Genomic DNA, 26,070 nt, shown 5'->3' on the forward strand with positions numbered 1-26,070 from the left:
GAATTTGGGGGCAGGTGGGGCGAGGCACTGGGAGGGGATCAAATTCCCTGTGGAGTTTAGAAAATAGCACAGACGCCCATCTGTCTTGGATGGCTTAGCTGAAGCCAGCTTAGAGAGGCCAGATGGATGGATTAGGGGCCTCTGGAGGTCCTCCCACCTCTATGTTTCCACCAGTCTCCAGACCCAACCACATACACACAAAAACACCTTTTCCTCCAGGCCCAGGACCAACAAACAGACACATACCGTTTCCTTACCACTATTATCTTCATAATCAGTAACAGCAGCAGCCAATACTGAGTACGTACTATGGGCCAGACAGTGCATCAGAGGCTTTTACTGCATCATCTCCTTTCATTCTTACAGTGAGGCAGGCACTATTATTAATCTCCATTTTATAGGCAAGGAAACTAAGGCACAGAAAGGCTAAGTAACTAGACCAAGGCCACACAGCTAGGACTTGGTGGAACCAGGACTCAAACCCAGGCATGTTTGGTGCTGATCCACAATGCCACACTGCCTCTCCTCAGCCCCGGCCTCTCTGGAGCTTGGGGCTCCCCACTAGGATTTCCCCAGGACGACATCTTATTAAACACTCGGGCAAGCCATAACGGGATCCAAGGACAGCTGGCCCTAAGTGGCATCCCTTGTTTATATAGGCTATGCGATCTATTCGTGGAACATTCAAATAAAATGTCATCCTACTCCCCAGTAGGCTGTCATAGCTCATTTTTCTCTATCCTTTCTCTCCATCCTCCATCACTGACCCAGATCCCTCTTGCCTTCGGTAGTCAGCAAAAATTAGAGGCACAGAACAGAGGCGACGGGAAGGGCCTGGGGGCACGACGCAGGTAGTGGCAAGACCTTGGGCCACACAGATTCAGACTAAATCCTCTTCACTGCCGATGTGACACCTCCACTCCCACCCCTCGGCTACTCAAAAGATCCCAGAGGCAGTCAGATCACCAGCAGACTGTGGTCCCCCCTCTGCTTACTGCTCACTAAGTGGCCATGAAGGTGCACCTCCTGGGCTCCTGGGGGCCGTGCACGCCTGCTCCCTGCACCCTGGCTCCACTGGTCAGTAAGAGGGGCTTCCAAGCAGTCACAGCACAGCCTCCTGGGTGGGCGGCCCTACTCACCCAGGTCCATGTCTGCAGCCTTGGGCCGGTGGGAGCAGGGCACATTCTTGAAGATGGCGTCCAGAATCTTCTCCTTGACCTGAGTAATGGTGTCGCAGTTGAGGATCTTCACTGGGACCTCAGGGCTGTTGGCATTGTCTGGGTTGACACAACTCAGGACCTGCGGGCGGTGGGGAGAGGCGGTGAGTGGGGAGGGCAGCATGGAGAGCCCTGGGAACGCCAGCCGCATCCCGCAGTCCTATCCTGACTGGCTCCGCCTCGGCAGGTTGGACTGGACAGGGGCGGGGCGACCCCAGCCAAGCCCTCTACCCTTCCCGTCCCCACAAGCAGCAGGAAAGCGGTACAGCTTCAGCATCACTGCAGGAGTAGGAGCTCCATATTTCACTCTTCACGAGAGACTCCATTAAAATCCTGATTTATCACAGGGAAAAATGTCCAAGCAGGAGGGGGCAATGAGGGGCAACGTGTCAGAGAATGGACACTACTGCATGTCCCCCTGCCACCCCTCTCTCTCTCTCTCACACGCACGCACACACACACACACACACTCACTAGGCAGCATCTCAGCAGCACACCCAGACCCTCGCCCACCTCTGAAACCCCCAGCCCCCATCCCTGTGTGTCTGTCTGTCTTTCTCATTACTCTGTCCCATACACACACCCACACTAATGGGAATCTGGCTCCTTTCTCCAAAGATTTCATGTGCTTCGATTTTTGTGAGGGTTCTGGGCTGATCAGAGGTTGGAGAATCTGTAAGAAGCTTAGCGTGTTCTTTAAAAATAAAAAGGTGCCCTTTAGGGCTTCCCTGGTGGCGCAGTGGTTGAGAGTCCGCCTGCTGATGCAGGGGACACGGGTTCGTGCCCCGGTCCGGGAAGATCCCACATGCCGCGGAGCGGCTGGGCCCGTGAGCCATGGCCGCTGAGCCTACGTGTCCGCAGCCTGTGCTCCGCAACGGGAGAGGCCACAACAGTGAGAGGCCCGCGTACCACAAAAAAAAAAAAAAAGGTGCCCTTTAAAAAACTGCAAGTTCAGGCCACCTGACAGCCCTTCCTGGCTCCAAACCTGAAACCTGGTATTAGGGGAAGAGGCCACCCTGGCTCAGGACCTCCATTTCTCTTTTTGGAATTAGTCAGATAAGTTAAGATTCTGCCTAATGCACCAAACTATATTTTTTCCTTTAAAAAGTTCTGGACCAGGGTTTACCTGGTGGCGCAGTGGTTAAAAGTCCGCCTGCCGATGCAGGGGACATGGGTTCCAGCCCTGGTCCGGGAAGATCCCACATGCTGCGGAGCAGCTAAGCCCGTGCACCACAACTACTGAGCCTGCGCTCTAGAGTCCTTGAGCCACAGCTACTGAGCCCCTGTGCCACAACTACTGAAGCCCGTGCTCCGCAACAAGAGAAGCCACCACAATGAGAAGCCTGCGCACCGCAACAAAGAGCAGCCCCCGCTCGCCACGACTGAAAAGAAAGCCCACGTGCAGTGGCGAGGACCCAACACAGCCAAAAATAAATAAGTAAATAAATTTATTAAAAAAAAAAAGTTCTGGGCCATTTCTAACAGTTTTGCTTCTCTTGCCGTCCTCAGCGTGGGCTCTCTCTCCGTGGTGAGATCGTGGGGTCTTTGGGTGGACCAGAGTGGATGCGGGTGGGCGCTGTGGGTCCCAGGTGCTGCCAGATGGCCGCGCCGACCCGGGTTCTGCAGCCCGTCTGACCCTGCTGCCTGCGCCCTCTGTGCGCTCCCTTCTCAGAACCTTCACTGTACCGCCTCCCCCGCCAACCATTTCCCCACCGTACATCTGGTCTGCAGATCCAGACGACAGCCTTCTGCCCATCCCCACCCGTTTCTGGTCCACGTGGCGGCAGTCAGAACCCTGGCCCCTGGACGCCTGCCTTTCATTAGCGACCAGACTGCTGTGAGCTCCCATGGGAACATGCTCATTCCATTAAGAAGAGAACCTCCTAAATCTATAAAACCGAACTGTCACCCTCAAAATGTTTTAAACCGAAAACAATGCTGGAAGGAACTCTGGACCACGTGCTCCTCCTGTGTGCCCTCTCCCGGCCATTCCCTGCCTCCTAAGAGCCTTCCGGGACCCCTCCCAGCCCCGCTCCGTGGCCAAGCACAGCCTAGTACTTGCTGCTGCCCTGGGGTCCTGAGCTCTGGGCCAGTGGTGGTGGTGGTGGAGCCTGGCCTCCCTCAGGCAGCATCACAGCTTTTTCTGGGCTGTGAGACCATGAAGCGGGGGCTGCCACCTGAGCATGCCCCCCTGACATTTCTGCTTGCCCCTGGGGTTCATGGTGGGCCCATGAGAACAACTCTGTGGCTGCTTCAGGGCATCCGGAGAAGCAGCAGTGGCCCCACGGGGGGACGGGGTTCCCTGGCCGCTGGCCAAGCCCCAGCCCCATGCCCAGGTCTCTTGGCTTTTTCAGAGCAGCTGCCTGGGGTTTGTTCTGCTAGGTCAGTGCTTCTCCAACTTTCCTGTGAATAGAATCACTAAAGGGGTTTTGTGAAAACGCACATTCTGACTCAGGAGGTCGAGGATAGGGTCTGAGACTCTGCATTCAGGCAGGATCACAGGGGAACACCTAGCACTCTAGCAGCTCCCAGTTTATGCCCTTGGGCACGCCCAGCAGCAGGCCCCACGGCCATGCTAGTCCAAATTCAATCTAATTAATCACTCTACACGTACGTGGTGCATCTGACTGTCAAGTGATACTGGCTGAGCCTCTCAGCACCTGTCTCACTCTTTGTGGTTACCCTTTCCGCCCAGCACAAGGTTACCGTCAGTTGGCCCAAAGTACCCTGGGCTCCTCCAACCAGTGCTGAATTGCAGGCCACCCTGTCTTTTTCTGACCCCTTCATCTTGGAGTCTCGGGTCAGCCCTGTCTGCTGCTAACACACTTTCTTCCTGGCCCCTCCTCACCACCACCGGGCTGCTCCCCCTTCCACGTCGGGGGGTTCCTTTCACAGGCCTGAGGATGGCTATGAAACCTCCCCACAGCCATTTCTTCTCCAAGCAAGACAACTGTAATTTCCTTCCCCTTTCCTCACGGTGCCTCTTCCCCAACTCTTTCCACCTCAAATGGATGCGCGTCCCTGACCCACTCCAATTTCCTCACATTCTCTTGAAGTCATCTGCAACCAGGCCGGGTGTGCTAACAGTAGTTTGGCCTCTGGAATAAAGGATGCTGCAATTTGGGGACAGAGTGTTATTACAACCGTGTTGGATTCAATACTGGGGAGCCGCTGATGAAATGGGAAAGAGAGGGAGAGACCAGGCAGCAGACATTTCAACAGTAGTTCTAGCTCATTAAGAAATCTATCCTGGTCTCTATTTTTGGAAGGTTTTTTTTTTTCCTTTCCCATTTATTTATTTATTTGCAGTACGCGGGCCTCTCACTGTTGTGGCCTCTCCCGTTGCGGAGCACAGGCTGCGGACGCGCAGGCTCAGCGGCCATGGCTCACGGGCCCAGCCGCTTCACGGCACGTGGGATCTTCCCGAACTGGGGCACGAACCCGTGTCCCCTGCATCTGCAGGCAGACTCTCAACCACTGCGCCACCAGGGAAGTCCTTCCTTTCCCATTTTAATCAGAGCCTCTAACTCTCTCCTCTGGAGCAGACCACGACTGCAAAGAAGCAGGGTCCTCACTCACCCTGCTGCCTCAAAGCCTCGTCAACTGAGCCAATCCCGGCAAATCTGCTGAGATGCCTGGTGGGATTCCCAGGGCCCTCCGAGGATGGAGTGGGACAGGTGCATCACGGTCGCATCACGCCCAGCCAGCAGGACTGGCTTTATTCAGAGTGGCAGGGATGTCTCCCCAGCTGGCCTCGGGGTCTGGGATTCATCCTCGGCTCGCGGCCCCTGCCGGGCTCTGCCATGCCTTGGCCTGTCATGTGTCTCACTTCCCAATGACTGCATTTTAAATCCCATCTATTCTCTGTCCTCTTTAACACCATTGCTGTCTCTTCCACCTCCATTCTTGGGCTCCACCCACGTACCACCCTCCACATTTATCTTTTATCTTGTTTTCTCACTCCTTTCTTCTACCTCCTCTTCTCTTTCCTGGAAAAGATCTGGTGGGAGGTCACAACTCTCTCCAAGAAAAGCCCAAGAGTGAGCTCTCCCGCCTGGAGAGACAGTGGGCACCAGCGGACAGTCATGGCGGGAAAGAGGAAGCAGAGCCCCCGTGAGGCAGCAGTGGGCTGACCTTGGGCTCACAGCTTTGTACACCAGATCCCACTCCATCTTCTGGACACCTTCGGGGGCTAAATGCTGTCATCCCTCTTTTAATATTATCCCTGTTTTTTTTTTTTCAGATTAAAAAAACAAAACCCAAACTTGGAGAGATTAAGCCCCGAATCCCCCAGCTGGTCAGGAGGAGTCACAGCTCCAGTCCAGCTCTGCCCCACTCCAAACCCCGCGCGCCTAAATGCTGAGCTTTGCTGCCTCCTAGGACGCCTGTTTCTGGCAGGAAAGGGAGTGGAACCTTGACTGAGGGGATCCCCCTGTTCCCTGGACAAACACCTTAAACCGCTAGGCCAGCCTGGCCTCCCATCCTACAGCTCGGGTCATGTAGGTGCGACCTTCAGAACCACGAGCAACCATTTCTGGCTTCCCCTCTTTCGTGCTCTACATGCTACCTGCTTGGAACTGGTCTGTGAAGCGTGGGTTCTCCACCGGGAGAACCGCTGAGAAGGAGTTCATTCCCTGGGATCAGTCAGCCAGCTGCCGGCAAGGGGTGACTGCCCCACAATCCAGTGCGCCGGCCTGAAAGCACACTGGTCTCCTGCTGTTGCTCGGGTGTGTCTGAGCCACCGGTCCTCAAATCCAGCTGCCCTGGCATGTTAGGACAAGGAAGCCGGGGTGACCGGCTCAGATGGAGTGACTAGCACAGGTGGAACACCAGGCTGGCCCCGTGCAGTGGGCACCCAGAGAGGTGGCTGAGAGCAGTGGCGTTAGAGAGGATGGTCGTCAGCATTTCCACCATCCCTTCGGCTGGGCCGGGGCTGCGCAGGGCCAGAACCCAGCCACCAGAGCCACGGGGAGGAGCTGGGAGGCTGGCTTACCAGGGTCTTGTAGTCGATCTGCTGGCGGATGAGCTTGTCCTCGCTCAGAGAGTAGCGGGCCTCGCCCGTGATGGCGTCAATGGGCCCCTTCTCCATCTGCTGCTTGATGGCGCAGAACAGGGAGAAGAGGGGCTCGCCGGCGCACTCCTGGACACGGAGGAGAGTCATGCTGTGCGGAGCCCGGCCTCCCCCAGCCTCTGCCTCTCCGAAGGGCTGCTTTCCACTCCTCAGTTATAGTTCTCTTCTCCTGCTCCCTCCCACTGCCATTCTTGAGCTCTCTTTTCATCTCCCCGGCCCCCTCTCTGCCCCTCTCCCCGCCCTCACTCCACCCTGCTTTCTCGGCAGCCCCATCAAGAGACAGAGGTCCTGGAGGGGTGGGAGAGGGAGGGAGGGAGGGAGACGCAAGAGGGAGGGGATATGGGGATACATGTATACATATAGCTGATTCACTCTGTTATACAGCAGAAACTAACACACCATTGTAAAGCAATTATACTCCAATAAAGATATATATATAAAAAAAAAAGAGAGAGGGACAGAGGTCAGTCCTCGGTGGAGTGAACTCCTTAGAAAACAAGTTAGTAATTGGAGGCCGAGCAGCTCTTCCACCTCCCAGGCACGTCCTCGGCTTATCTACCGCCACACGCGCTCCTGGACCTGCCCAGGACCCTCGTCAGCCTCAATAAGTCTCGGGCTGGAGGGGCAGGAGGAGAGCAAGAGGGAAAAAAGGGAATGCAGGGTCTTCTCAGAAGCTCATCTCCCCTCACCTGTGAGAGAGCGGCCTGTGGGGACCGTGCCTCTCAAGCCAGGCCTGACCGTGGGTCTCTGTCTCCTGAGATGGTCAGGAGCCTGTCCCCTCCATGATAAGGGAAACTACATTTCTTGGCGGGGTTCTAGGAGCTAGGCCCCAGCATCTGTGGACTTGTGGGCCGTGGAGGAAATAGGGGGGATGCTGGTTCATTCCCAGGCTGGTGGGGAAACTGAGGTAGGCCCAGAGATCCCCCAGAATCCAATCATACCTTGAGGAACTTGTAGAGCAGGAAAGTAAACCAATTGGTCAACATCTTCTCAGCCACCGACTCAGTCCTGGCACCAGTCACAGAGGGACCCAGCAGGGCAAGACAAAGACAGAGGCAGCTGGTCAGACCTCAGGGGCTGGGAGGGCAGGGGGATCTGCACGGCTCTTGCTGCTTAAGGCTTTCAGGCCAAATCTTAAGACCCTGAGGGATACCTGAGTTCCCTGGACTCCTAGACACACCATAATGATAAGACAAGCTTTGCCTGCCAAGCGGGGAGATGACCTTCTGTGCGCAGGCTCCCGGGTGAGTTTCTGTGAGAACGCGTTAGGGCAGCCCCGTCCAATTGTCCGAGAGCACTTTCGGGGTGGATGAAATAGCCCAGTAGCACTTTGTGTTGTCCAGCATGGTAGCCGCCAGCCACAGATACCTACTGAGCACCTGAAATGCGGCGAGTGCATCTGAGGAGCTAAACTGTTTATTTACTTTAAATTAACTTAGAGTTAAATAGTCACGTGTGGCTCATAGCTACCACACTGGTGATAGCCTTAGAGAACTTTATAGGATAGGTGTGTTCCTTGGGGTAAGAAAAGAAAAGAAAAGAAAAGAAAAGAAAATCTGGGAGATACTCATTTGGCAAGGGATAGAAAAGAAGGTGGCAGGGGAAGAGGGTCATGGAGAAAGGCCAGATAGACTAGACTGAGCCCATCGCCTAAGCTAAAGACTCCCAGAGTAGGTGGTAACATGGAGCTGGATACCCAGCTCATTCCAAGAGACGCCCAAATTGTCCTGTTTAAAAGGCTTCCATGCACTTTGGAACTTCTCCTGGGAACCTTTCTAGCGTTTTATTTGCAATGACAGGGAGTTCATTCTTGAGTCTAATTTGCATCTTTCATGCTGCTACGCAAACCCACTTATTCTTTTACTTTGGAAGTGCAAACACCACAGCAGCATTACAAACCAAAGGACACTTTTGGTTGCAATGGCCTTCAGGTACATGAACAATTTGAATGGCAGCGTAGACAGAGGCAGAGGGTCTCGATTTCGTAGAAGGCAAAGCCACGGTATATGGTTATTTCTGCACACGTGACCATGCAGATTTCAACAGTGTCAAGGATGAGGCATCCCACGGTGTTGAGAGGTGGACCCTGGACCCGGGCAGAGCCCAGAGCAGGTGCCAGGAAATACTTGCTGTGTTGCATCAGGCAAGTTGCCGCGAAAGACCTTTAATTCAAACACAGACTGGACCAGTGCTTTTCAAACTTCACTACACATTCAGATCCCCTAGGTTTCTCGCTAAAATGCTGATTCTCATCTAGTAGGTGTGGGGTGGCACCTGAGATTCTGCCTTTCCAACAACCTCCCGGGTGATGCTGCTTCTCCTGTTACCAGACAGCAGTGAGAGCTGCAGGGGCTAAAGTTTCCCAACTTGAGATGGTGAGGTGGGTTCCCAGAGAGGCCCTGAGGTGTCTGTCCTGATTCAGGCTCTGACTTAGATAAGGTGAGGGGATGGAAAGATGACCTCTGAAGAGTGCCCAAGAGAAAACCTCTGATAGAGAGGGTCAAATCAGGGGAGGGTTAGAGCAGAGGGAGGAGAATGGAAAGTGGATTTAGGGGCAGAAGAAAAACCACGGGGTGAGCAGATGGGCCGTGGTTGAGTCAGAGGCACCAACATGATGGACAGGTTCTTCTAAGAGGGCGTGGGGTGCACCCTGGCCTCTGGCCAGGTCAGTACCTGACCTTGGGGGGGCTTGGCTGCTCCGGGGAGCCCTGCCCTGGTCTCCCTGAGGGCAGGAGGGCCAGGCCGGTGCGCTGGGCTGGGTCGGACACCCCGGGGCCGCACCCCTACCTCCTGAGCAGCAGCTTGGGATGGTTCTTGCTCTCCAGGTTCTTGTCTATGAGGTCAGCCAGCAGCTGCTTCAGCACGTCAGTGGCGTACTCCAGCTTGCTCTGCAGCACCGTCATGATGAGCGAGGCCACGTTGCCGCGGTCACGCATGGAGAAGCTGCGCTGAGACTCCAGCGTGCGAATGAAGGACAGCAGGAACGCCTTGTTGTTGATGAGCTGAGCGAAGAGCTTCAGGCCTTTCTCCACGCGCTCCTGCCGGTAGCCCGGGACCTGCAGGGGAGACCCAGGGGTGCGGGAGTCTTAATTGCCGCCCGAGAGGGGCGAGGCCGCATGGACACCCCACCGGGTGGGCCGTGCACACTGCTGACCCTCCCATCCTCCCATTCACCCACGACAGGCCACCTGGCTGATGCCACCAAGTCCTTATCTAGAGCCAGGCGCCACATGTGGTGTCTACCTAACCTCCATCACAGCCCACGAGGCAGGTCACTGTCTCTAGAGACAGAGAAAACGTCATCATTAGCATGGCGTTGACAAGGGGACCCCACGCCACTGGAGACCACCATCACAGTCCCAGGAGGGACTCCAGGAGGTTGGGGATGCTGTGAGTGACACCCTTGCTGGGGGATCACCAAACCTGGGCCTCTGGCTAACCTAATGCTGACCTGTCTCTGGCCCTGGGGGTCCTGTTGACAGACCAGTGGGCTCAGAGTCAGGACTTCTGGGTTCCACGTGGACTCTGACATCCCCACGCCACATAAGCTTGGACAAGTCCCTTTACTTCTCTGGGGGCCCAAGTTCATTCACCTAAAAAAGGGAAAGCTTAAGCCCAAGAGCCTCTCAGGCACTCCCTAACTCTAGCATCTGATGTTTTCCTAGGAATTCCTTTTGAGACCCTGCTCCATGCAGGGAAAGGGAGGGAAGAAGGTTTTATCTTCCTGCCTGCATCTTCTGTTCACTGGGAGGTCCGTGCAAGGGTACAAGGGTGTACCATCCACTCAGCAACATGAGCCAGCGACTGAGCTGTGCACGGAGGATGCGTCTCTGAGATGCACGAGAATAGGTACAGCGGCACCATGCGTCATGCCCCAAATGGGAAACAACCAGAGGTCCAGCAACAATAGGAGGGTTCCAGGAACTGCGGTGCATTCACCCAATGAAATGCTGCACAGCAACAGGGATGAAGGACCCACTGCTACTCACAATAACAGGGATGAATCTTGCAAACATATTGAAAGAAAAAAGCCACGCTCAAAAGAGAGCATACTGGACAATACCATTTAAATCCAGATTTAAGAAAAACAATTAACATTCATCAATGGGAAAAAAAGGGTTTTCTGGGGGCGGCTGTGACTGGAAAGGGGCACAGGGGGACTTTTGGAGGCTGGTAATGTTCTGCTTCTCGATCTGTGAGCTGGCTTAATGGCTGTGTTCACTCGGGGAAAATGCGCTGAGCTGTGTTCTGATAATTTGTGTATTGCTCTGTCTGTATACTTCCATTAAAACAAAAAGTTCACTTAAAAAATGAAGCACGGCCTCTGCCCTGGAGGGAAGGCCCTCTGAGAACACGGAGCAGGGCATCTGGTGGGAGGTGGCATGCTGGGGGAGGTGGGGCATCCAAAGGAGGTACCATCGAAGCCTCATCTTGAGGGATGTGTCCCCCCTGGCAGGGGCAGGTAGAGTACATGCACCAGGTCCTTGGGAAGGAGTGTCCCGTATGAAGCAGTAAAGAACACAGTTTCAGAGTCCGCTGAGCTTGCATTAACTTCATCACAGTCATTTATGAGCTGCAGGACCCTTAGGAGACTCAGTTCCTTTATCAACAACATGAAGGTACTGCAGTTAATATGTATACAGACCTTACTCTATGCCGAGCACAGTTCCACACGCTTCAGAAATACTGACCCATGTAACCCACCCAACAGCCTACGAGGTAGGTGCCATTATTACCCCAGGGTCCCACGAGGATAAGGAACTTCCCCAGATCCCGAGACAGAGAAGCGTCAGACCGGGCCACGACCTGGGCAGCTGGCACTGTGTCCTGCCCCCTCTTGGGACCCCTGAGAGCATGGAACGAGATGCGTGAAAAGCCTCAGCACCATCACAGTCCAGTTACGGAAGGGCAGCAATTTCAACCGGCTTCACTCTGAAGATTTTAAACTGGGGAGGCCAACAGTCTCAAGGCCCCTTCAGTGGGGGGACCCCTGAACTCTTCAGAGAGACACTCGCATTGAACCAGCAGCTCCCACAGGTCAGGAACATGCATGTTTCCAAAACAGGTCCGTTTGCATTTCCTTTGCCGCTGTGCTGGTACACAGCTGTGCTGGTACACGGAAGGCTGGTACCTCTCCAGGCAGTTCTCAGGAGAGAGCAGAGCTCACCAGAGCCAGGGTGGTACCGGCCAGGCCACCGGCAGCTCCGCCAGGCTCAGCACAGCCCCTCCTGGCGACCCTCTGGTTCCCCAAGGTCTCCAGCCTTGGCTTGCCTCCTGCCTGGCCCCCCTAGTCCCCCACTCCACGGCGGCTCTTGAGGGAAGAGCAGGGAGACATGGTCACCTCACTGTGCCACTGCGTGGGGCCTCAATCTGCCCAGATGTCTGTCTCCTACTGCCCAGCGCCTGACTCCGAGACAGCCCCTCCCACGTAGGCGTACCCGTTTTACCTCCCGTCTCCTTCAGACCTCTCAGAAGACATTTCTCTAATTTGTCCCGATAATAAGAGACAATGCCACTTCCTGGGCTCCCGCCATGGGCAAACGACAGTCTTGGCACACTGTACACGTTGGTCCAATGAAGCCTTCTCGTGACCCTCTTTTAACAGCCTCTCAGGGAAGCTACCATGGCTTCCCAAGGCCAGCCAGCAGGACTGCCAAACCCCAGCTTGCCTGGCTCCTGAGCGCCCGTCCATCCTGCGCATCCTTGGCCTGTCTGGCTTACCCCTGGGCCTGGGAGGTGACTGAAGGCCAGCTCTGAGTCCCCCCTGCAGTGCCCCGTGCAGGGCCTCCTGGAGCTCAGGTGGCCGTCCGTCGAGGGCAGGGGAGCCAAGTGCAGGCTTGGCTTGTGGCACCTGGAGTGGAGGAGGATGTGCTCTGGACTCCCTGGCCTGGCTGCACGCTCCTTCTGGGCAGCAAGGCTCAGGGCCCTGGGAAGGAAGGTTTAGCGAAGCTATCTGCAGGGAAAGAGCATCCCTGTAGCAGCATGGGGTTTGGAATCAGAGAGACTAACAGACTCATACATGGAGGAAAGCCCTGTCACCTCCGGGCTCTACTGTCTCATCTATAAAATGAGAATATGAGTGCCTATGTCATAATGTTTCAAGAACATTAAGTAAGATGATGTATGTAAAGTGCTCGGCACACACAGAGCGCGCTTCAACAGCAGAAGTTTTATTAGCTGCCTCTCCTCCATTGGCTGTTTCCACTGATCCCTCTTGCCCCAGAGTTTCCAAGGTGCCTAATGCATTGGCACAGTGGCTGGGTGTGGAGAGGAGGCATTTTCTCCCCCTTTCAGGAAGAGGGGATGGAGGGAAGTGCCTTGGTAGAGAGTATCTAGAACAGTTCCCCTGTGTAACTTGCACCCTACTGCCTAAGCAGACGGCACCCTGAAACAAGACTTTCTTTATTCACCAGACGGTCCGATAATTTAGTTGAAGTCTGAGAGTATAAAACTGGATAGTAAATGTTCATTGTAACCCAATAGGTTAGAGTTTAGGAGGCAATGATATAGGTGGAAAATGAGGTGTGTGGTTACTGTTTGCTCTCTGTCTTTGAAGGACAGGTGTGTGATCAGTGCCTGGGCAACCCCTTACCCAAATGCCCGGACTGCACCAGACGGTCACAGAAGAGAGGCCTGGTAGCCTAACCTCCAGGACAGCCTAGAGCCAGAGGACCCCATCTTCTTCACACCCACCTACCATGCCCATCCCAGTGCCTGAAAAGGTGCAAACCCTGCTTCAGATTAGTCAATGGCTTCCCTAGGAATGTTTCCAAACCCGGAAAACCAATAGAGAGAAACTACTCCAGTGGCAGGGAGAGGTTGGAAACACATAAGAAAAGAACCCTCCACACAAGATCTCTGGATCTTACAAAGGAGGCTGGATCTCACATAGCCCCAAGCTAATGTGGAACAGTAAAAGTTGATTTCTGTCTGTAAGAAATTAATTAATGAGTTCAATGGAAATGAAAAAGTCTTATATTCTAGGTATATGCCCCAAAAGATGGAAGCAGGAGCTCAAACAGATATTTGTACGCCCATGTTCATAGCTGCATTATCACACTAGCCAAAAGGTGGAAGCGGCCCAAGTATCCACAGACAGATGAACGGATAAATAAAATGTGGTCTCTACACACAATGGGCTATTATTCAGTCTTAAAAGGAAAGAAATTCTGTCACGTGGTACAACAAGGATGAACCTTGAAAACATTTTACTAAGTGAAATAAACCAGTCACAAAGGTCCAAATACTGTATGATTCCACCTATATGAGGTACCCAGATTAGCCGAGTTCATAGACACAGAAAGTAGAATGGTGGTTGCCAGGGGCTGCAGGGGAGGGGGAGTGGGGAGTTACTGTGGGGAGCTACTGTTCAATGGGTACAGAGTTTCAGCTGGGGAAGATGAAAAAGTTCTGGAGATAGACTGTAGTGACGGACAGTAATGTGAGTGAACTGAAGGCCACTGAACTGTACACTTAAAAACAGCTGAAATGGTAAATTTTATGTTATGTATATTTTACCAGAACTTAAAAAAATCTGTGTGACCTGCTTGATTCAGAGCCCATGCCTGACGATTAACCGTCTCGTGGTCTCCAACTCAGGGAAATCGGTGAAGCTGACTGTTAACTCCATCCTGAGCAGAAGGATGCGACGAGAAAGTCTCCCCTTGTGATAAAGGCAAGGACAAGAGAGAAGCCTCAGGTTTGAGGGGAAATTCTAACGTGCCAGATGAGGAATCAGGCCACGGTAGGACGTGCTGTGACTTGTAACGGGGCCCATGGGAACAGTCTCGGGCAGAGGTGAGGTGTCCACCCAGGGAGCATCTGGGGAGCCATACGGGCTGGTCAGGTAATCATCAGAACCCAGTAGCCCCGATTCTCAGAGGCCTTCTTGGGCAGCCCTCCAAGGGCTGAGCTCATCCCACAGCCCCTGACCGATGGGCGGGGCAGGGGAGTCAGGGACTCCTGGTGGTGCAGATCTGCACGTGCCCTGGTGAGTGTGTGTCCAGCCTGCAGGGTGGGCGGTGTCCCAGTGAAGTGAAGACACTGTGGGTCTCTGGACCGTACCGAACAAGGGCTCTGAAGCTTTCTGGGCAGGGGTAGGAGTCTGCTGCATTTCACTCTGCAGCCCCAGAAGCCTCCGGTGAGGGGCGCCTCAGATGCCTGGGAACAAGGCAGGCGGGGCCAGGGCAGCACACAGTGGAGGAGGGAGCTGGCTCCCAGCAGCGCTCTGAGGGCGCCCAGGGCTTCTGTCTTCTGAGCCCAGCTTGCTGGGCGGGCTCCTGGGCTGGGCACCTTGCTGAGGATTAAGCCTAGGAGTTGGGTAGCAGTTTCTCTCAGAAAACTAGCCCTGGAGGAAAGGCCCGGGGAAGTGCCGCTGGGTGGGGATGCCACCAGCTCTCAGCAAGGGGCCTGGCACAGTGCGGAAAGGTAATGAGAGGGAGTCATTAGGATGCTGGTCTCGGGCAAAGAGGGCTGCTAGAGACAGTGAGGCAGGTCGTGCACTGCACGCGTCCAGGAAGGGCCGCATATGGTCGGTGCCGTCTGGAGCGGTGCCGTGTTCAACCTGCACCCTCCCACAGCATCCTGTGGGGGATGAGCCCTGGAGCTCCCCTCCACTGCCCTGGGCAGCCCTTGCGAGTGCACTGCCCTTGGGTGTGTGCTACATCAGTGCCAAGTCAGGCCTGAGAATCTAAACATCTACGGAGATGCAAGGGCAGGTGGGAAAGCCATAAGCTAAACGGGATCAAATGAGAAACAAGACCATACGATAGGACGTGGCATGATTTACAACATGGGCCATAGGACTGGTTGGGAAAGCAGTGTGGAGTGTGTGTGTGTCCATCAAGAAAACACCTTGTGTGGGAGAAGGCTGTCTCCCAGCCCGCTCCAAAGTATTCGGGCTGCCCTACAGGGATGCCAGCTTGGAAATGGTCTCAGAAAATCTGATTTAAAAGTTAAATGCTTATGGACATATATACACTACCAAATGTAAAATAGACAGCTAGTGGGAAGCAGCTGCATAGCACAGGGAGATCAGCTCCGTGCTTTGTGACCACCTAGAGGGGTGGGATGGGGAGGGTGGGAGGGAGATGCAAGAGGGAGGAGATATGGGGATATATGTGTACGTATAGCTGATTCACTTTGTTATACAGCGGAAACTAACACAACATTGTAAGGCAATTATACTCCAATAAAGATGTTTAAAAAAAAAAGGTTAAATGCTTAAAGCAAATCTACTTGGAATTTTGAGCTAATGAAAAAGAGAAAATAACTTTACATACTCATCCTAGTTGAATTCTTATTTTGAGGAGTGTGGGGACGTTCAAACACAACTTGCCTTCCTAGGACTGCCATTTCCACCCTAATTCAGGCAGACACACAGACATTCATTTATTCAAATCATTCAACACTTCCTGCATGCCTACTATGTGCAAGCACTCTGCTGGAAGCCAGAGTTACAAAGATAAATGAGGTATGCACAGTCTACACAAAAGTCACACACACACGCACGCACACACACACTCTTCATTCCACAATCAAGTTGGAGAAATGTGCGTGGGGGGCCCCAAGGGCCCTGGGGACTTGCTGCATTTCCTGCAGAGGGACACAGGCTCTACGTCCCCTTGGAGAACCCATGCAGACATTCCCAGGGGGTCAGTACCTGCTTCACTGTGCAACTGCGGAGTGACAGGTCTGTTTCTATGTTACGGACAATATAAATATGGAATCAGTCTTATTTTCCGTGGTGTTTTGGCCAAAGATTTTTGATCCATCCAAATAGGTCTCCAGAGCCGTAGGGCATGACACGGACACGGCCCCTCAGAAGCCACGCGCACAGGCTTGTCCTTAGGATATAGACTCTGGAGTCTCCCTGCTGGACTCGGATCCCTGCCCCACTCCCTCCCAGTTGTGTGGCCTTAGTTTTTTCACCTGTGAAATGGGTGTACCTGCTTCGGAAGGCTCTTGGGAGGTTAAATCAATGCACATGTGTAAAGTACTGAAAACTGGCCCAGGATGTTAGTCAACAGTCAACTCAGGGTAATTATTCCTTATGATGATTATTGTGCCCTGGTTTCCTCATTTATATTTTTCGCATTTCTCTGGTATTTATAAGTCATTCCAAATCCATTTCAGAACAAAGCATAATATGAATATATGCTTAAGCCAGACACTATGCTAGACACTAAGTGGGATAAAATGTTCACAAGATGCGGTCCCTGCTGGTACAAAGGCAGTGATGTTCTTACCACTCACATTCCCACCTTTGTCCTGAGTGCAGCCGCTATCTTTCCCACATTTATTTACTGAGCACCAACTAAGCGGTGAAATCCCTTATATCGTGGTTTCTTAAACAAGGGTCCGTGAACTTCCTACATCGTTTGTCAGATTTCGCGTTTCTGTGTCTATGGACAGTTTTTCTGAGGAGAGGGTCTTCAGCTTCCATCCAATTCTCAAGGGATTTATGACCCCCTAAGACCCAAAGCCCTACTCCCACCTCTGCTCTGAGTTCCCTTTCCTCCCGAGGGACGGGCTGGCAGCAACGGCGGGGCAAGCTGGTACCACCCCTTGGGCAAGTCTTGTCCCCTCCCTGGCCTCAGCTGACCCTCCTCTGAATGAGGTGGCTAGACTTGGTCACCATCGTCTCTCTCTGCACTAACACCACAATGGGAAAGGACTTGGCCACAGAACTGCTTCTCACCTCGAGGTCCCGGAGGACAGGGTGGTCTTCAATTCCCGGGAACAACACTCGCATAGTGTAGGTTCTGTAGTCCAGGAAGGGAATCCCAGCTCCGTCCAGGTCACTGGTCAACTCGTGGATGTCCGTCTGCAGCTCGGCAAAGGCTGGCACAAAGACAAGCCCGTGAGGCTGCTGGATGGGGCCCAAGAGCTACGCCGCCTCGGAACACTCAGAACCCTTTCCCAGGCCCCCAGAGACCCGCACAGTGGACCCGAGTAGCGCAGGAGTGAGGAGGAGGGGGATGTTTTACGTAGCTGAGGTGAACTAGCTGAGGTGAACGATGTAGGTATGGGAGAAAGATGCAGCACAAGGAAACTTGCCTTGGGCCAAATCCCTTCCAAAACATGAATGGGGGGCAGGCTGTCCGCAGATGTGAGCTGCTGCTGGGGCCAGGAGGGCCTCCCCCTCTGAAGATGAGGGCTTTGGCTTGCAAAATATGCTGGGGGTTAGGGGTGATATCGAAGGACAGAGTGAAGGGGGCAGTTCCAGTGATGGCGAGTCTGTTTCAGATTCTGTGTTTTACAGTGGGTTTCCTTATAGGAGTTAAGAACTATTTCTTCTGAAGTCTCAGTTCTTGGCCACGCAGCTTACCGGAGCCACCAAACCACCAAATGGGGCCAGATGAAGGCTCTTGCCCCACTGATATATCCCTTCTGGATAAATATGCAGGGTGTCTCTATGTCCTTCCTTTCTCAAGGTCATGCTACTCAATGGTGAATTATGATCTGCATATAGGTACCGCTGTCTGTGGAGACAGTCCAGGCCTCCGGCATGGTCACGAAGCTGCAAGACCACCCCCCGGCCCCCGAGAAAGTTCCACACACGGCCCCCCGTTACACAGCCGTGTGATCACTCTCTGTCCTGGGTACAGCCCTCCACCCTGGGAGGTTGTCAGAGGTCATGTGCTCAGCCCTTCCTTCTCCCATTTTTTCCCTTAGCACACGCAAATGCACATGTACACACATGCATGCAAGCACACACACACACACACACACAAGATGGATTAATACATGCCTGCAAAGAACAGCCAGTGGATACCGACTAAACAATACTTCTTTCTATTTACATAGACAAGAATAAGGAAAAACTACTTTGTGGGCTCAGAAGGAATTCACAAGCCCAGTGTAGCTCCAGGGCCCTCGAAAAGCCAGCCCTGCACCCAGTGGTCTCTGCTGACGACGTGACCACAACGCGGCCGCCCAGCTGCTGCCGGCAGGACCCCACCACACCCTGCGGTGCTGACCTCCTGCCTGGGGACCCTGGGTCTCCGGGCCTTGAGGATACCAGTGGTTCTGGTTTGACAACGGGGATGGCGCCGGGACCCCTGGAGAGGCTGCTGCAGACCCCTCCTGTGCTGCTCTCTTTCTGCATCTCTGCTCACACTGACGCGGGGGGACCTTGTCAAGAAAAGTGACTCCGAAGGTAGAGTAACCCTAACACATCTGAGTGGAACCTACACCAATACGTGTGAAAGGGGAGTCAGTGAGCCTTTCTGGCATGTACCGTCACCAAAATCCCTGATGAGAACTCGTGTGGGCTGAGTGAGAAACACACGTGTGTGTGTTTGTGGGAATGCGTGCATGGGCATGAGTGACCGCCTGAGTGGGCGTCAGTGAGTGTCTGTGGGCATGTGTGCACGCATGTGTGTGTGTTTATATATCCAAAGGTCGGGCCTTGGGCGGGGGCCAGGCTGGGCCTCTTCGGGGTCTGTATGTGGCTGACGGCCTGACTCACCGTCAAGGCTTTGGGAAGTCGCCTTCCCTGGACCCAGGCTGCCCTTTCAGCGTTCAAGAGCCAGCTCGGGGCACCTCTGGAAAACACTTTCAAGGCGAATCCTACGTGCCCTTTGCTCTGTCATCTCTCTTCCCACCCACGTGACACAGCCTCTCCCGAGCTAGAAGCCAAGGCCCTCCCCCGGTGTCCCTGAGTCAGGACTCCCTTTGGGACTGCTAATTCCTCCTTCTCCGGAACGTTCCAAGAGGAACCTGGCTTCACACTGCCCCCGGCGCCGCCTCCCAGTTGGGGTGCTCAGCTGGCGGGGAGGAAAAGGAGGGAGCTAGCTTTTTACAGGTCTGCAGCTTTCCTTCAAGTCACTGAGCGTCTCCGACATTCAAGGCCTCACGCCTGGCACATAAAAGAGATTCTAATCACTACACCTAATTAGAGGGAAGAGTACATTGCAGAGAAAAAAATTAAGCAGCGTAAATATAATAAAAGGCAGTAATTAACAGTCCCACAAGGCGGATGCTGTGTTGACAGCTGAGGATGTGGAGAGAGGATGGAAGGGACCCGCTTCCCCATTAGAGAGCCACGGCCTCCCTGGTGGGAATGCCAGAGCCCCAGGTACAGGCTGATTACTCCGCGTATAAATCTACAAAAGAATCAGCTCAGACTCTCCCAGGGTGACTCACGAACGGTCTCCTGGGGGTGACAAGGGTCTGACTTCTACACTTCCTCCTTGGATTTAGTGCGGCTGATTTCACTTCATGGTGGTGTTGGTAATTTTTTAAAATACAAGCTGTAAAACGCTCTTGCCTCTAAGTCTCAGATCAGCCCTCCAGCCTCACCTTCCTTCTGAAAGAAGATTGCTTGAGGGCGTCACGGCAGGGCGCCTCCGGGTCCCCCCCAGAGGAGAGGGCAAAACTCACCCGGCCGGGATCCTGGGCTGGACACGGCTCTAGTGGGGTCTGAAATGATCCCGGCCTGACTTGAGGTAGAGAGTCTGGAGGCGGGAGACCCAGGCGCAGACCCAGCGGCGCCCGCCGCCCACCTCTGCGGCTGTGTGAGATGCACGCGCTCGCACGCACGCGCACGCACACGCACGCACACGCACTCGCACGCACGCACGCACACGCACTCGCACACACGCGCACGCACACGTGCCCGGCCCCCTGCCACTCCGGACCTTCCTTGCACTCCAGGGCCACGCGGGACTCCAGGTTGTCCATCTGCATCTGCAACCGCTTCAGCGTGAGGTCGCTCTCGCGGGACTTGCGTTTGTAGGCGATGAGAACGGCCACGATGAAGATGATAAGGAGGCCGCCGGCCACGGCGATGCTAACGATGGCGGGCAGGCTGAGCGGGCTATCCGGGGCAATGTACACCATCCCCGGGGAGTACTCCATGCCACCGACTCGGGCCTGGGGGGACACGCGGGGGGAGACGGAGCTGGGTGTGGGCACAGAACATCCTAGGCAAGGGTCCCAAGCCACCCGTGAGCTGGTGACCAGGGTTGCGTGAGGGAAATGGCTCCAGGGAGGAGAGTCATTGCTGGCTGTAAAAGCAGACAGGAGGGCACCTGGGGTGGAGGGAGCGGGGGTGAACAGCTCAGCGCAGGCCACCCCCACAACTGGGAAAGCCACACATTATATTATTAGGGAGTGAACTCGGTTGTCTTCATGAGGAAACAGCACTCAACTGGGATCTAAAAAAGCCTACGTGCCATCAAAGTCCGGATCCCCGAAGACTCATCCCATTGTGAGGACAGATGACAAAGGCACAGGACGTGATATTATGTCCTGCCCGGGTCAACGATGGTCCTCTCCTGGAAGGGTCTCTTGCCTCTAACAGGTGACACAGCACATCACTGAATGCTGTTTCGCATTGCCCTTACTGTAGCACCAGCCAGTATGGAAAGAATGACAATACGGAAGAAAAACGTCTGAAGTGGGACGAGGAGAAGGAACTGGGAGTGTGGGAGAGCCAGGAGGAAAGTTCCAGAAGGCCAGAATCCCCTCCCAGAAAGCCCTGGTGGCCCAGGATGGAGCTGGACCGCTCACCCCACCGCATCCTGAGTGCCTGCCCATCCAGGGTGGAGTCCCGCCAGCCTCACCATCACTTTGTGCCGGCCTATGAGGTTGGGGGACTCGCAGAGCAGCTGGACATCCGACACTGTGACGGTGCACGGCTTCTCCCCGACCAGCACGGTGTAGTTCAGCTTTACATTGCCCCCAGCCACGGGCGGGATCAGGTTCTTGCCCTGCATGGACAGGAAAGCCCAAGTTCCCACCCCAGAGTCAGGAGCACAGCTACTGGCTGGCTGACATGTCCTCCCACCTGGAGGTCCCATCCCTCTGGGGAGCTGGTGGAGAGGCCACCTTCCCTAATAAGTCCAAAAAATTCACAACACCTATACTACTATTCCCCCTTCCTCAGTGGGAAATCAGTAATCAAGGCACTCTTTTCAGCTTGTCCCAAAGGCAGCTTCAGAATCCTTCTCAACACAGAGCTGTAATCAGTCACTACCAGTTGCTTCAAATTGTCACATGAGTTAAAATTAATTTTCTATCCATGCTCCAAAGAAGCCCTATAAGGTGGTTTGCAAAGGGCTGCATGGGAGGAAGCAGTAGGAGCCTTTGACCTCCCAAGTCCTGGACTCAGGGGCCAAAGCTGGGAGTCAGATGGCCAGGGTGGATCCAGCTGCCCTGACCAGGTTTCTGTGGCCCCTAAAGAGAGTGCACCTCTCAATACAAACTCAAAGAGCACATTTACCATAGTCTGGGCTATAACACAACCTCTGCTAGCTAATGACACCTGCCACAAGATCTGGTAGAAGCCCATGACTTGCGGCCTCCTCCTGTGACTTGGAAAGCCTCCCCTTGCATACAGTGGCCTCCTTCCTCCCGTCTCACTCTACCTTTAGGATGATGGGTGTGCCGGGCTTGAGCTCCAGAATTCCTGAGGGACCGAAGGCCTCAAACACAGGATTGGGATAGTAGGTAAAGTTGGTCTTGTTGAGGATTAGCAGGGACTGGACGTTGTCCAGGATGAAGCCAAACTCCTCGGGCCTCTCCGTCAGGTCAGACTGGTGGTCGGGCCCCAGAGCGAGGGCAGGGGCCTGGCAGGTCATCTCAGTAGCGTTCAGAACCTCGCAGAGCTGGGGTGGAGCCGGAGAGGGAGGGCTATGTGGAGTGTCTCCGCACACCTGCAGCCCCAGACACCCGCCGGCTCTCCCCCGGTGCCGTCGTACGGCGTGGTGTTGACACGGGACAGTCATGGGTGGATCCCCACAGCTCCCGTGGAGTCAGGACCACACAACCTGGGCACTCAAGGACAAGCTCTGCAGCTGACACCTACCTCTGCCCTGCCCATGGCAGGCACTAGGGTATCTCTAAGCTAAGGAATGGCACTGGGGGTCAGAGGATGGAAGAATAAAGGTCTTCCATCCCTTATTAAGAATAAGAAACTCCAGAAACCCAGAAGAGATTGCTCCTGCATGCCTGTACCTCAGAGTGTAGAAATGGCCTCATGTCTGCTCCCCCATCCCGCCATCCCAGTGTCTGGGGCGTCACACGCAATGGGTCATCGGTGTCTAGGGTGAGCCTGCCTGAGCCCTCGGAGAGCCCACACCCTTTAGGGCGGCCATGCGCCGAGTGCACAGCGCCCCCGTGAGCCCCACCAGTCCCGGACTCACATTGATGTGCTCCTTCCCTCCGTGCTTGGCGCGGATCTGGGGGTTCTGTATGAGGTCCAGGTGAGTCCCCCTCACGGCGATGGGTGTGTTCCCACTGGTGGGGAAGAAAGAAGGAGGCGTGTAAACACAGGGACAGGAATAGCAACAGCGCCTGATGACGATGACGATGACGATGATCTATCAGGCTGCACCCCAGCGCTGAAGACGATGATAACCGGCGGGCAGGGTAACACTCACGGGGACAAGATGACACGCTGACTGCATCATAATAAGGACGAGCCCTCAGCAGCCGAGGGGAAGTCAGTGATGACCAGATGTCCGCGGCCGTCCTGCACTGAGCTCGTTCGGAGCGCGGACACTGGACGGAGGCTGGGCCTGTAGCACGGCCCTCTTGGCCCCCGAGGCCTCCTGACCTGAGCCAGCTGCTTCTCTGCAGTCTCCCAGCGTCTCTTTCCCTGCCCTCCCCAGTCTCAGGGAATTTTCTTCACCCTGGCCTTGGCCTAAGGGAAGCCTCGCTCCAGACGACCCTCCACCAGACCCTGCGAAGTCTGAGCACAGCCTTCTCCCCCAGGACAATCATACCACACATTTCCACCTTAAAGGCTTCAGTCGGCTGGGACACGGGAAAGGCCAAGGCCCAGCCACTCAGGAACCTCCTGTAAGAATGCAAATCTGAAATGCTCCAGGGCTCTCGCACCCTGGGGAGTCAGCCAAAGCACTGCTAACGCCCAGCGATTAGGAGACTCGTCTTTGGGTAGCTTTTCAATGGAAACCTGGACGCCACTGTCCTATCTTCAGGGCCACTGAGAAGCTGGCATGGGATGGAGGCTAGCTTCCTTGGGGGCTACTCAAAGGAAAGTGATGAATTATGTTATCTGCAATCAGGGGAGTATCATTGAGAAGAATCTATTTAAAACAGGTAAGTGGTTATAAGCTTGTGGGTAAAGAGTCCTTGACAGCCCCATTCATCTCTACCCCTCTATCCATCTGCCCCCCTTTACACGCCATTCCTGCCCTCCCTTCCTCTCGCCCTCCACCGGTCCCCACTGAAGCACGTCCCCACCCCACGTATGCACATGCAGGAAGATTTCCTCGAAACCCAGAGAGTCTCTCGGCCCCGGCAGTGCTGGCGAATGAGCTTCTGGTGTCCAGCCAGCTCCCGATCTTCTCGGTCATCAATTCGACACACGTGTATCGAACGCCCCCATCACCCATCGCCACTCATCAGTAACCCAGGCTGCTGCGAGCAGTGTAAAGCCACGTGTTCTGCAGAGCCCCACCCCATCCCAGACTCCGTTAACTGCAGTGAAACCGCTGGAGCCCCAGCCCCTTCAGAACGCACCTCCAGCCTCCCTCTTGATGTGAGAGTGACTGGGGGTGACCGCCGAGTGCCAGGAGGGACAACACCTCTATTTCTGCGCCAGTGACGCGAGGAAGAACTGAATTAAACCAGGCTGTGAACGCCTTCGGGAGCCACAGAGTTTGCCTAAGCACAGGGGGCTGTGCCAACTTCCTGGACTCGCCAGGCCCTGGGGGCAAATCCTGGACTAGCCTTTACAGGCTCTCTGCCCCTCTCTGTCTTATACGTAGCTGCTTTCAGGTCACGGCTAAAGCTTACAAGGCTTGGGCCTTAGAGACTAACTGCTGAGGACAGCCAAGCTGCATCTCCCAAAGGCTGCCCTTTGTTTAGGTGTAAGGCCCGTTGGCAAACTCTTTCTGTAAAGGGCCAGGCAGTAAATATTTTAGGCTCACTGGGGCCATGTGGTCTGTCGCAGTTACTCAGCTCTGCTGCGGTGGTGAGAAAGCAGTAGAGACAAAACATATTCGGATGAGCATGGCCGTGTTCCAATAAAACTTTATTTATGAAAGCAGACGGACAGCCAGATTTGGCCCCCCAGCTGGAGTTTGCTGACCCTGGTTTACAAGATTGTTCTCTGGACTGGACTCGTCATTGACCCCCCATCTCAGCTTGTGGTAACCACATCTTCATGCTCTGCCCCCTCTCCTGACCCCAGATATCCTCCAGAGCTGAAGCAGACGGTGGGGAGGGCTGAGGACGGGGGATGTGGGTAGAGGGGGTGAGGAGGGAGGGGAGACGAGCCAGCACCGCACTGGGTGTCTGTGCCTCACGTAATCCTCTCAGTGTCCCGTGAGGGAGCTGACTGGTGAGAAAGCCTGGATCCGGGGAGGTTAACTAATTGAAGGTCACTTGGCCGCTAAGCAGTGGAGCTGGGCTGCACCCACTCCTTCTGAGCCCAAGTCCACTGCCCCCGAGGCCCCTGATACAGCAGTTTCCCCATGTTCAACAGGGGCCTGGCCATCAGGATGCCCTCTGCAGCACCTTCTGGCCTCCTAGTGTGCCCAGCAATCCTCAAATCGGCCCCCAGGGCCAGGTCCTGCTCAGAGTGCTTTCGGTGGAAGGAGGCAGCCCCGGCAGGAAGGTCTGACCTGGGGGGTGCTCTGAACCACCATCCCCGGTTCATCAGGCCCCACAGCAGGACTGGGCCCCAGAACTCCCCTTGGCTTTGGAGGGTCGAGGAGGGAAGCCCAAGGTCAGGGCAGGCCCTACCTGATGATGCTCCACTCGGGCTCGATCCGCACGATGGTAGGATCCTCCATGTACTGGAAGAACAGGTCCTGGTGGATCTTGGCCCTGTCCACCTGCACCATCACCTTCATTTCCAGCACCTCATCTGAGGACGTGGTGTTGCACACGATGTAGGACGGAGAGCGTCTGCGGGAGGGAGATGGGGAGCTGGGCTCCTGGGTGGTGTTGGGCGGGACACTGTGGTCCTGGGTCGGGGCCCTCCCGTGCCCCTCCCTGTTCATCAGGCTCGTCAGAGGCAGTGGGGGAGCAGCGCCCCGACACAAAGCCCTGAGAACTACTGACAAAGACTCTCTCCTTGTCCAGACTGTAGACGGGCTCTCTGAGCCCCCTTTTTGACTAGGCTTCTTCCTGAGGCCCTGTCTTTGATTTGCCGACCCCCATTTTTAGCAAGAATCCTGCTAACTTAGTTTGGCAAGAACCACCCCCCCCCATATCTGAGTACCCTTGATACCTGATCAAATTCCGCCTCCTTAACCCTTGATGTCTGGTCACCCTGACTGCCTTCAGCAAGAGTCCTGTTAAGTCGGTTTAGCAAGAATCCTCCTAACCTTGTTTCCTCTTAGTAATTTTCCATCCACTGCCTCCCTTGCTCTGCCCCTTGGCTATAAATCCCCAGCTGTCTGCCGTATCTGGAGTCAAGCCCAATCTCCTTCTCCATTGCGACAGTCCTGACACCTATTGCAATAGTCCTGAGCAAGCTCTTCTTTACCATTTTAACAAGTGTCAGAGCCATTTTTTTCTTGAACGCTCAGGCAAGGCCTGGCCTGGCCTGACTTCAGATCTGTCGCAGCCCTCAGCATAGCTCTCTCCCAGGAAAAGCTCTCTCTGCAGAACCTCATGCCAGCGGCGCAGAGAATGTCCCCAACCACACCTCTTCTAGTCCTGCATCAGGGGCACCTCTTGCCTCCCTCCCAACCCTCACCCCCGCCCCAGGTTCTCGGCTCATGGACGGTGTGCTCTCCTGGGACTGGATGGTGGAACCAGGGGAGGGAAAGTCGGCTGCCCCTGGAGGTTCAACGTCAG

General features: G+C 54.8%; 1 protein-coding gene across 1 annotated transcript in view; it reads right to left on the bottom strand.

The window, feature by feature from the left end:
• Positions 1-26,070, bottom strand: part of PLXNA4 (plexin A4) — a 393,937-nt gene that overhangs the window by 25,676 nt on the left and 342,191 nt on the right. The window contains exons 16-25 of the mRNA XM_079931118.1: positions 25,009-25,173; positions 22,440-22,533; positions 21,663-21,902; positions 20,859-21,005; positions 19,932-20,166; positions 16,988-17,130; positions 9,076-9,344; positions 7,230-7,296; positions 6,211-6,357; positions 1,140-1,299 (exon numbers count right to left, since the gene is read on the bottom strand). Coding sequence (XP_079787244.1) covers positions 1,140-1,299; positions 6,211-6,357; positions 7,230-7,296; positions 9,076-9,344; positions 16,988-17,130; positions 19,932-20,166; positions 20,859-21,005; positions 21,663-21,902; positions 22,440-22,533; positions 25,009-25,173 — 1,667 coding nt within the window. The remainder of the gene's footprint in view (positions 1-1,139; positions 1,300-6,210; positions 6,358-7,229; positions 7,297-9,075; positions 9,345-16,987; positions 17,131-19,931; positions 20,167-20,858; positions 21,006-21,662; positions 21,903-22,439; positions 22,534-25,008; positions 25,174-26,070) is intronic.

Source organism: Stenella coeruleoalba (genome assembly GCF_951394435.1).
Source record: "Stenella coeruleoalba genome assembly, chromosome: 9".
Classification (NCBI taxonomy): Eukaryota; Metazoa; Chordata; class Mammalia; order Artiodactyla; family Delphinidae; genus Stenella; species Stenella coeruleoalba.